Below are 11,416 nucleotides of genomic sequence, written 5' to 3' on the forward strand. Positions count from 1 at the left end.
TGGGCTTACACTGGAATTCACTGGTATGAGCAGCTTCTTCAGAGAAGACAAACATAAGCCACATCTGTTTCTCACAACACAATGCATCACACACAAGGGTGTAGCACAATTGTAATTTTTTTTTAAATCAAAATTTAAATCTAAAGAAAATCTTCTTTTAAATCATAATTTATCAGTAAAAAAGAGCTGCTATCTGAAATGATCTGGAATGGCTTCTCCACTCAGTCAGTGCTGACAGCCAAATCTCTCAGAATAAACAATACAACTGAACTAATTCCTAGCATTGTTTTTAATACATGAGCCAACCTGTGCTACTAGAAAGCCAAAATACCAGCCTAACAATAGCAACTGCAGAGACTAAGACAGGACAAATTTATGCTGCTTAATTATATGCAATAACTGTACATTTTAGTGATACAGATGAAACTCGACTTCTATTAAACTCCTTGAAAGCTCTGACAGTTTGAGTCTTCAGAATCAACAACTTAATGCCAACAAGGCTGTGTTCTTAAGCCTCACAGGTCCCCAGAATAAATGCTGCCCTGCAGCCCTGTGAAAACACAGACCAGACCTACCTGGGAGAAGGCCAAGTTGAGCATGGTCTGGGAGGCCAAGTACTGCAGGCTGTGCTCGCGGGCGAGGGCGAGGGCCTGCAGCAGCACCGGCAGCGCGATGGTGTGGCACGAGGACCTCCAGTACAGCTCTGCTGTTGACAGCAGCACACTGCAGCACAGGGCACAGAGTCACACACCTTGCTTCAGATGGAAAAATCCACTTGTTTCCCAAGGAATCATGCCATCCACAATGGTACTGGTTTTGTTACGAACTACATTACTGCACACACAGTAAACATAATTTACACCCTCCAGAGGAGATGCCACTGAGATAAACTAATCTGAAGGTTTGCATCAAGGCACAACTGCACACACACATTTCTATTTCATATTTATTTTTGATGCAGTGTTTTTCATGGAACTTTAAGTTCACCACTCTTTAGTTTACATATCAAAAGGGACTCGGTTTCAGTGCCACAGTGTTTGAGGATTCCTCCATACCATGCTTAATAACTGAAATGGTTCTGTAATCTCAAAATCGCAGCAGGTAATCTGAAGACTAGTGAAGTCTGAACACAGACAAATTGAAATGGCTGATTCTAATCACTGCAAAGTGGCTTTAATACCCTGAAAATGAAACATTCTTACCTAATCACCATCTCAGTGTTCTTGATTTTCTGGCAGTGGATCAACAATTTCTGCAGAAGTTTGTGTGCCTCTGACATTTGGTTTTGGGCTTTCAATACAATGGCTCTTCTGCCAAGGTGGAAAGGAAAAACATCACTGATTTTACTTTTGTATGTTAGATACAATTCTGCTCTTCAGGACACAGCAAAACAAGTCTCTGTTTTGTAACCCCTGTTTCTTCTAACTGCAGACTGGCAGTCTGACAAAGTGTACACATGCTACACACACAGGCAGGAGGAAAAACAGATCTCTCTGGTGCCAACTGGACAACTCCCAGGCAGAAAGGATCAAACTCATAAAACAGCCTTAGACAGAAAGCAGGGATTGCCAAAAACAAAGGCCAAACAGGCAGCAAAAGTGGGAGGCCATGCAAGTTAGAAAGCACAAGTAATTAATTATCTGTGAGAAAAACAGGTATGGGGTAAAGCAGCTAAAATTGGCTTGACCTAACAAGGATAAGGAGCAACAGAAAAACATGAGAACAGGGAAGTCAGAACCAAATGCACAGCAGCAGGGGATGTGCACAAGTGCCCTGGACCAGACACTGAGCAGAGCTTTTAAAGATCCAGGAAATCATGAACAGGCCAATGCCAGAAGAACAAGCATCCGGTCCCACAGCTTGAGTACTGATCTTCCTGCTTCCTGGCCCTGGCTGCTTTTAGGTGTTCTGCCTCATTGAAAATCAACAAGGAACTGCTTTTAACAGCAAGCTGATCTTCATACTCACAAGTAACAAGTTTGAATCCTATTTTTAACATGCCATTCTCATTTAGAAACAACCTATTAAAGTGAGAGAATAAAAATCCCATTGTTCCATTTTGGAGATGCAGAAACCAGGACACAGAGGAAGATGCTCAAGGCCTGAGCTCTCTCCCCAGGTATTTGACACAAAAATCTTCTTCGTGCTCAGGTCTGAGTACATCTACCACAGCTGGTTTTGAAAAAGTGTTCTCACAGCTGATCTACACGAATAACACCAACTTCAGCTGTTCTTAAGAACTTCAGCAGTTCTTAAGCAGTCCAGAGAAACAACAAATTATTATTGCAGGACATGCTCTGAGGGGAATAAGCACCGGAGGTTAGACAGCATGGCCATAATTAGTTCTGGAAAGGGAAGAACATGCAAGCACACACGACTGCCAGCAATCATTTTGCTAAATCCTTTATTATCTTCATGGGACACACCTGCAAGTGTATGAAGATTCATGATTTCTTACCTGTATACACCTTCAGTGCTATTAAGTGCTGTAATTCCTGCTACAAGAGAATCTGCTACGTGATACCTGCCATCGTTCATGGCTCGCTCAAACTGTATTTTCTGATCAAACAGCATCCAAAGCTAAACAAAGAACACCCAGGAACAAGTTTTAGAAGCTGTGCCTGCTCATCTTCTAATCCCCAGTTAGAATTTACTTTTTATCTTCCCTTGTGGATATTTATGTCTAGACACACTAACTCATTATTGGATTTACTAAATTACTGTTCTCAAACAGAAAAGCTTAGGCCTGGCTTAATGTCTCAATGTTGAAGCTCACCGACGTGCCTGCATTTTAAGTAAAAAGGCTCTTTTAAATCATTACTAATGCTTTGAGACAGTAGAGTTGTTCTGGAGTGAAAAGAGAAGGACCAGACTATACTTAATGGGATCTTGAACACTCCAGTGTAAATACTATCTTACAGACTCCTGCAGTAATGTTTCCCAGAGTCACACAAAATCCAGGCTATTAGCCTGTTCTTTCAGTTATTTCTGGATCGTAATATATCATAAGCAGCACTAATTAAACAGAGCTGTGAAGCTCCAAATCAATGCAGAGCACTTAATTCCTGTGTGTGCTCATGTAGGGAATGGATATTCCTACTTTGATTTAAACAGCTTTATCTCAGGAGCTTGTGGAGGGAGAAATGTCTCATCAGTCTGAAAACAACAGAGGCAGCTTTTCCATGCTTTTGGAGAAAAGCTGATGCTGCACAGCTTCCCAAGAAGACATGAGCCAAGGGGAATGAGAAAACATAGCCCAAGGCATACAGAAGAAAGAAACTAGGAGCAATGGGATTCAGATCCTATTGTCTAAGTTGCATAACAGGCTAAATGATATATATTCTACCTGTGCATGCTGACTGTTGGGAGGGAATCTTTCCTTGAGGTGTTTCAGTATTTCAGAAGCAGCTGCAAAGTAGCCCTGTAACACAGAACAGCACTGATCAGTGTCCTGGGGCAGGCACTGCTCCCCTCCCTCTCAGCACAACCTCCAGGGAGAGAACTTGCCAAGCAAACACCTCATATTGTCTTTTCCCCCACTGCAGACTTTCAAGGCAGCACAAACCACAGGTCAAGTCTTGCACTCTGTCAGTAGCACCCACAGGTCCTCTCACCACACGACATTTTGTGCAACTAGCCCTAAGACTCACCTGCTCTGCATGTAGCTCAGCCAAGTGACACAACACCACAGCAAAGGATTCTGTGTTGTTCTGCTGAACACCCACGTTCACAGCCTCCAGACTGTTCATGCTCAGCAACGTTTGGGCTTGTTGAAGTGCCATGGTGCTTGTGCAAGAGAAACATCTTTTAGTTTTCAAGCAACAAAACAACAATCATTTTTAATCTCTAGTCTTCTTGTGACAACAGTTTCTACATTTTCTGCTAAGCCAGAAGGGAAACTTGCAAAGCAACTGCTATCCAGGGACTCTGGACTGTGCAGGCACATCAAGTACTACAGACTGAAAGCTGCACACAGCCTAGGCACAGAGATGCTCAAAGTGGGGGCACAGGAACAATTTATGATCTATTTGCCACTCTTAAATGGAAACTCAATCTCTTCTTCACTATGAGTTTTAAAGGAACACAAGAGAATGGAAATAATTGCACTCAGCCTGTAGTGAATCACAATCTGATTGCTTTATTTTAGTGCACTGGAGAGACACAGTCACTTGTTACACCTATATAAATGCATTATGGGCTAACAAGTCCAGTGAGCTGACCCAGGGGCTCAAAACAAAGCAGATACCTGCGGCCATAGAGTCTCCAAATGGCTGTTTTCTGTGCTATGCTGATGTCGATGAGCTCAGACAAGCTGTGCTTCCAGTGCAACAGATCAGAATCTTTCAAGGCATCCATTAGTTTGCTGGCAGCCTTTCCTGCAAAAGCTCTTTGCTGAACCAAGGACTGTATTCCCAAGGAAGCAAGATACTGGAAGAAGGAAAAAAACCCACACCAACAGTGTTGAAAGGCAACAGAGTACGTCAGGCTTGTAAACTGCACCGAAGCAAGAGTTCTAAACTAATAAAAAAACGCCCCAAAAGATGTGATGTTACTCAGCACAGACAAAGGAACACTGCTCGAAGCATTTCTTGAAATACCCACTTATGCACACCCACACATATGTGAATGTCATTTTGTTGGATGTGAAAGGTAATTTCCACTCTCCCGCACAGAAATCTTACAGGGGAGGACAGGAACAGCACCTGGATTTCTGCAGTGATGAAAGAGCTGTGGAAACACAGAGCCTTCCCTCCCCTTCCCCACCAAGCAGCCATGTTTGCTCCGATCTCCCAACAGCAGTTCAGTCCATTTTACAACAATTCACTTGAAGCAATCACAGATTTGAGGAAGACAGAACCAAACAATAACAGCCAATGGATTCAAGGCACTAAAGGGGAGAGCTGCCTTGCACGATTTCACAGCTGGGACAGAACTGTTCAAGTAAACGTGTTCAAAGCCCTGCCCAGAGGCATCAGCACTGACTGTCAGGGAAGGTGGAGGCATAAGAACCTCTCTTGAGCACCAGATCGTGCCAAAAGAGTGCCTCAGGCCAGTAGCCACAGCAAGGTTTTCTGCCTGAAAATCAAACAGATTGGAAGGAAAAGCAGTGAGCCTTGCAACAGTGCTCTGGCATTAAAACAACTGAACTCTGCTTTGCCAATACGAAGAGTAAAACTCATGGAAACAGATAAGTTTTGGAGTGTTAAAATAGATTTCCTTAAATTCTGTTACATATTTTGAACAGGCCAGGCACAAGACTCAAAACCCTATCACACACACACACACCCTCACCATGTGGGGCTGTCCCAGGACAAAGCTAAGGATTAATGACATGGACTCACTGGCAACCCGAAGTGTAAAGATTTGTTCACAGAGTGCTCCAGCAGGACACAGCTGTCAAAGATCTTCTGCTCCAAGATGTACAACCAGCTCTAGCAAGGAAAAGAGAGAGAAAATCTCATTGCAAATAGCTAATGGCTGCAGCACTTTTAACTTGGTTTACTGTTACAGGATGCACAAGAACTGACTGGAAACACAAACCACTCTTTGGGATTAATGAATGATTCTAAGGAAATGTATATTTTGCTGTGCTGAGAAGTGCAGCTATGCTGGGACATAGGTGTGGAGGGCCAGGAATGCACAGAAACCCCACCACACAGGGCACTGCAGAATGCATTGCCTCAGGGGTTTCATACCATCGATGTCAATTCGTTATAATGTTGATTACAGGAAAGAAATACAGAGAAATCTAAGTCTTTTCCTTCCCCCTTTTTATCTGCTCTAAAGGCAACTGATTAGTCTTTGAGAATTCAAGAGACAGGAAGGAAGAAGCTCAGATGCTTTAAAGAGACAAACTACTTAAGACTAAACTTAGGACTTAGTACTGAGATCACTGGCATCACATTCATGTTTAAGAAATTAATCCCGAGCTGCAACAAAACCATCCCATGACCCCACAGTTTATTGCTCCAGGTGCCACACCTGCCAGAAGCAATGTCACCCCACTGCTGGGCACGACATTCCTGTGCCCTGAGCGAGATCCTACTGGAAGAGGAGTTCTGCAACAGTTCACTGAGCAAAATTACTTACCCCCTTCTCAACACAGCTCTTACCAGGCAGTGCTGCAGGCAGACATGGTCATTAGACTCCTGGGCAATCCGAATGGCCTCCTGAAGGGCAAGTTCAGCCTGCTGGCTACCAGCAAGCAGAAAGGGAGAACAATTAGTGCTGAAGACAGAACATTCTGATACAGAGGAATACTGATCTAAATTATGCATATGGCACTCAGAAGAGTGTTGATCTAACAGACTGAGGAAGCCTGTGTTTTCCTCCTAGCACTCATATTCAGGTTGTGAGGATAATAACCACATTTCCAAGCCAAAAGGAGCCATAAACCCCACATGGGCTTTCAAACCCTGTAATGCCAACGTGCCAAGTTGCTGTTTGAACAGGGGCAACCTTTAGTATCTGCCTGAGTAGAAATTGTTGCTCTCAATTTTGCACCGTCCTTCCCCTCTCCAGTCCTTTCACACGATGCCTCCAGGCAGCAGTCAATAAATACAAACCATATATGGAGGAGAGACTTTATCAACAAAATTAATCCCACCCTTATGGCGTTTGAAATTAAAAAAGCTCAGATGGCTTTTCTTTTTGTTTTAAATTCTTGTTTTTCCAGATCATCAACTCTATGTGGGCTTGAATGTTAACAGAAAACCAACCCCACTTGCTTGAGAATATGGCTGAACATAGGCAGCCATGGCCACTGACCCTTCTGAGGTCATGGAGGATTTAAATACCCAGGAAACAGCAACAGGACACAGACAAATGTCAGCTCTTAGACCAAATAAATGTCAAAATAAAACAAAGATTCCAAGGAAGTCCCAAGCCAGCTATAGCTGATGTCAGTCAGAGAAAGTCCCTTCTGCTCCTTCAGGATGCAAAAAAGGTCTCTCTACCAGCACTTAAGACATGCAACAAGATGAATGTCAGTCGTGTGGCATGATATATTCACTTACTAGTGGCCAAAACGACAGTGCAGTGCAGCAAGGTTCAGGGCAGCATATCTCAGGCTCCTACCATAACCCTCATCCCCATTGCTTTTGCTCTCTGCTCCGGTGAGGATCAACCGGTCGAAGTAATGCAGGAGGCTGTGTGTGGAACTGAAGACATCCTGCACTCTGAGGCTATTTAAGTAGCTTAAATAATGCTAAAAGATGAAGAAAAAACAGCTTTAAATACACAGATATTAAACCAATGCTTTTGTTTCTAATTACTATGCTCTAATGCATGGCCAGGAAAGTGCTTGATCAGAAGCTGCAACAACATTGATACTTCCTGTGCAGAATTTCTGGATAAAACTAGGCAATTTATCGGATAAAATTAGTTGTTTGCCCTAAAAGGATTACAAAGATGACAAACTGGCTGTCAGAACGATCCCACCCAGACTGAGGTCTCCACATAGGTAGAATCCCTGTAGTCACATGTAAAGTGAGGAATGGAGGTATGACTCCCACCATGTCTGTACTCAGGAAGATACTCAGAAGCATCAGCACTGCTTCCAAATGCTGTGCTGGCAGAAAAGAGATGCTGAAACTATGTATTTTCTTCTTGGCATTGAGGCATGGGCAGGACAGCTCTTTATGTGAGACAAGGAGAACACTGCACAGGACTTGTGAGGTCCAGCCCAGGGCTATGGAAGTCCTTTCAAGGATATGTCTCCAAATGAGAGCAAGGGAAATCCTGTTTGCTTCAGCCCAGGGCTGCTGAGACAAAGAGTTAGAAAGTAAAGCAGGAAAAGAGTTGACTGGGAACTCATGGAACTTGCTCAAGAATAAAGTGTTGAGGGACAAGGCAAGTGCTCACAGCGCAGGGCTGGAAATACCCTCAGTGGGAGTTGTCTGTGGCTTCCAGTGCTATTAAGCACCAGAAATAAAGGGAAACATCAGCCAGAAAAATCCACAAATATTGCACTTAATACTGATTTTTAAACCATGGGAGTACGAAGCCTGAAATTCCTTAGGAAAACGTGGGTTAAAAAAGTAAGTTTTAGATTTAGTTGAACAAGACCAGACTCAGTCCTACCAAAATTAAGAGGCTTATATCTGTGTTTGAAGCCAGACATGAGGGGAAGTGTTTAGCTTAATTAAGGTTTCTGTACCTTCAGGAGTTTCAGTCTGAATTACTAAACATTAAATGCAACTTGCTCTCAATTTTATCGTCTTCTTACGTTTCAATACAAATAATCCCAAATAATCCCATCCTAGAGGTAAGAAATCCCTTTACAACCCCTCTGGATGAAGAAAAAGATACTTACTGCTTCAGCAAAGTCTGGATTAAATTTTAACAAGTTGTTCAATTCCTTTTGTAAAGATGCTGGAGCCAGAGCCTTTGTCTCATCATTCTTTAATAAAGAAGCCTGGAATCAAATTGGGAAAGTCAAAGTAAGACATGCAACTCCATCTGAAGAGTTACAAATGCACTAGGATACAGGATTGCCATGTTGTCTGCTGGAGGGAGCATTAAAGAAGGTTTTGGAGCAGCTCTGTTTACTATAACACTGAAACATCAGTGCCAGTTTTATTCTCCATTTTGTTAGTGTTCACCTTCCAGAGATCAGAGAGACCAGGTCAAATAAAAGCTTATTCAAAGCACTGTTTGAAGGTACTTAAAGAATTCTGGTTAAGTTTCTCCATGAGTAACTAATACAACACTTTGCTCTCTGGAATTACATGTATCTTTCACTCAGGGAACTAAATACAAGTAAATCCACAGTTTGCTCAGGCAAATTGTTCAAATAATAACAAGTTACAGTAATTAGTTACCAGAATAAGCATCAGTGAATACTGCATTACTGACATTTGAGTATTTCTGCTCTATTTTTCATTTACCAGCTGAAATAACCAACAAAACTGCACATTCCACAGTCATCAGCAGCACTCAGAGCACAAGGACCTTCCCAGAACTAAACATCAGCATATGGTGACATGACTAGCTAAAACAATCTTAGCCCCAAGTGCTCACACTCAGCAACAACATGCAAAATATCAACCACAGATAATAGGAAACATCCTGTCCAGCACTGTGGACAGAAGTCGAGGTGAAAGTCATGTTGCGATGGAATATTTACCCCATTTTATTCAGAATGAGCATACCTGCTGAGAAAGGAAATACTCTGCTTGTTTCTGGGACAGAGGCCCACTGCAAGCTGTCTCTTCTTCCCTGGTGAAAAACACTCTGGTCAGTAACAAGGGCAAGCAGCATGGAAATGGATTTTATCAGACTCCCCACACTTGTGCTTTAAAAGGTTTGATCAGATACCACAGCTCAGCAAACTGAGAAAACTTAGAAAGGAATAAAATTTACTACATCAAAGTTAGCAGTCCAAAGGATTTCACACAGTTCAGATGTAATCAACCTGCAGAGACCATAGTCAATAGGAACTTTACCCTCAATACACCCTAAAGAAACCTAAAAGAAAACAGCAGAGAGAAGATTGAGGTTGACATATTCAAATGGATTTGCTCTGTTTTCCCTTTCTCCTGAAGACAGTCACAATGCAATGAACTGGCACTTCGGCCACACACATCACCCTAGAAAACAGCTGTTCTGCAAGAAGTGTATTCCATGGAAAGACAACAAGCACTGCACACAGCCAGACCCCAAAAGCTGCTGTCTGACTCCTGCTGCAGCAACTCCTGCACAAGCTTATATAAAGGCAGTTTAGAAAATACAATCTAAATATAATGTGCTTTTAGTATTATTCTTACAGTGGAGCAGCTCTTTAGAGGGTGGAAACTCAGTATTTGCTTCTCCTTCTGATGTAAAATATCTCTATTTGGGCAAGGGTGAAAAGAGAAACCACAATCATTAAGCTTAACTTTTCCTTATTGAGCAATCTTTCCTTGCTGGAAGCAGAAGTGACCTCTCCAACAGCTTTGGCACATGACAACCAGAGAAGTCACTCAGCACTGGGGATTTGTGGGCTGCAACTGCCCTTAAGCCAGTGGTTCCCTAGGGGAGGATAAGGCACTGCCACCTTCCAGGAGCCGCTGATAAGTGGCACCACATGGTGGCACCAAGGAAACAAGCAGCCACAGCTCTGTAGAGCTTAAAAAAGCACAAACCTAATTTTCTTAAGAGGTGGAAAAGACTTTAATCCATGAACATATCACCTTAAAGGTCCATCGAGTTCTTCCTTCTCCATTTTCCCATCCAGCTCCTCTGCATGTGTCAGCTCCATGTCATTCTCATCAGCTCCATTCTTCTTCTCATCCTTCTGGAAGTACTGCTGGAGCGCGGTGTAGAGTTTGTAGACCTGGCTGAAGGACAATTTGTTGTATGCCAGGATCATGTGGCGCAGGAACAGACCTGCAAGGAGAAACACCTGCTCTGAGGGTGCTCTGAAGGTGCTGAATCAGAGAGGAGACTGGAAATCCTGACCAGGAGCTTAAACCACATCATTTCACTTCACTTTAGTGTCTCGTCTTAGCCTACCAAGTGACCAAGCTCAGGGTGTGAATCTGGTATTGATTTAGTGGCAAATCTCACAGATAATCTGATCACAGAAAATTGATACAATCACTAACAACCTCTGAATATGCAAAAGTATTGCTAATATAAAAACATGTGAGCAAGAGAAAAATCAAATTATCCAATTTTATACCTCCCCAAAGAGAAAAACGAAGCTGTATCCTGACTAAATGACATCAGTGATAGACATCACATCAAAAATAGCTTATGGATAACAATTAGTTACCTACTACACTTGTTTTATGAACTTCTGGCTCTGTCCCTGTAAATGAATCTGAAAGGTCATCAAAAAACTGCTCCATATCTTTCAGTTCTCCTTCTGCCATGAGCTTTAGCCTAAACAGGGAAATTAATACAGGGTATTAATATAGGCATCACATAAAACATTTTCCTATTTCAGGCAAAAATCAGTAAACACAAACAGGACCAAGTGGCAGCTAATTCATCAGGCCCAAAAGGTTTTAATATCCATTAGATTAAAAAACCCATATTAGGTAAAGAAAAAACTCATTTCATATTCATGATAAACCCAATAATAATCAGGTTTGGATTTTTTTCTCTTTTTAAACAGTTCTTTTAGTAAAGAAAATAGTAAAAGTGCTGCTCTTTTAACAAGACAATTAGGAACTCAAAATAGTTCCACATTTTTGGAGCTGTTGCAGTTTCTGATGTGACAACAGACGTGCAACACAGACAGCTTAACTCGGGCAACTCTGACGTTTGGTTTGTGCCTTTCAGAGCTGATTCATGGGAAGCAAGAGATACATTTTGCCCCAAACGTACGACTCTAACGCTAGACATTTACACATTTCAAAGCACTTTTCAGCCACCAGAGTGGGCACAGACAACCCCCGCAGCAGCTCCTCCCGCTGCCGCAGGGCCCGCT

The 11,416-nt window shown here is 42.5% G+C and overlaps 1 protein-coding gene across 2 annotated transcripts in view; it reads right to left on the bottom strand.

Annotated features, from left to right (window-relative positions):
* Nucleotides 1-10,862, bottom strand: part of ANAPC5 (anaphase promoting complex subunit 5) — an 11,701-nt gene extending 839 nt beyond the window's left edge. Inside the window, exons 1-14 of one of the 2 annotated variants that reach the window (XM_009073748.1) lie at nucleotides 10,757-10,862; nucleotides 10,173-10,368; nucleotides 9,153-9,219; nucleotides 8,315-8,416; nucleotides 7,017-7,207; nucleotides 6,114-6,195; nucleotides 5,343-5,432; nucleotides 4,247-4,392; nucleotides 3,651-3,786; nucleotides 3,347-3,421; nucleotides 2,459-2,580; nucleotides 1,203-1,310; nucleotides 561-723; nucleotides 1-4 (exon numbers count right to left, since the gene is read on the bottom strand). The exon at nucleotides 1-4 is cut by the window's left edge and continues 171 nt beyond it. In XM_009073748.1, coding sequence (XP_009071996.1) covers nucleotides 1-4; nucleotides 561-723; nucleotides 1,203-1,310; nucleotides 2,459-2,580; nucleotides 3,347-3,421; nucleotides 3,651-3,786; nucleotides 4,247-4,392; nucleotides 5,343-5,432; nucleotides 6,114-6,195; nucleotides 7,017-7,207; nucleotides 8,315-8,416; nucleotides 9,153-9,219; nucleotides 10,173-10,368; nucleotides 10,757-10,856 — 1,582 coding nt within the window. In that variant the 5' untranslated portion in view covers nucleotides 10,857-10,862. Of the gene's footprint in view, nucleotides 5-560; nucleotides 724-1,202; nucleotides 1,311-2,458; nucleotides 2,581-3,346; nucleotides 3,422-3,650; nucleotides 3,787-4,246; nucleotides 4,429-5,342; nucleotides 5,433-6,113; nucleotides 6,196-7,016; nucleotides 7,208-8,314; nucleotides 8,417-9,152; nucleotides 9,220-10,172; nucleotides 10,369-10,756 lie in introns of both variants that reach the window. The other variant, XM_009073749.1, reaches the window with a different exon arrangement.
* Between the last annotated feature and the right edge of the window lie 554 nt (nucleotides 10,863-11,416).

The sequence above is a fragment of the Acanthisitta chloris genome, unplaced genomic scaffold (assembly GCF_000695815.1).
Source record: "Acanthisitta chloris isolate BGI_N310 unplaced genomic scaffold, ASM69581v1 scaffold45644, whole genome shotgun sequence".
Classification (NCBI taxonomy): domain Eukaryota; kingdom Metazoa; phylum Chordata; class Aves; order Passeriformes; family Acanthisittidae; genus Acanthisitta; species Acanthisitta chloris.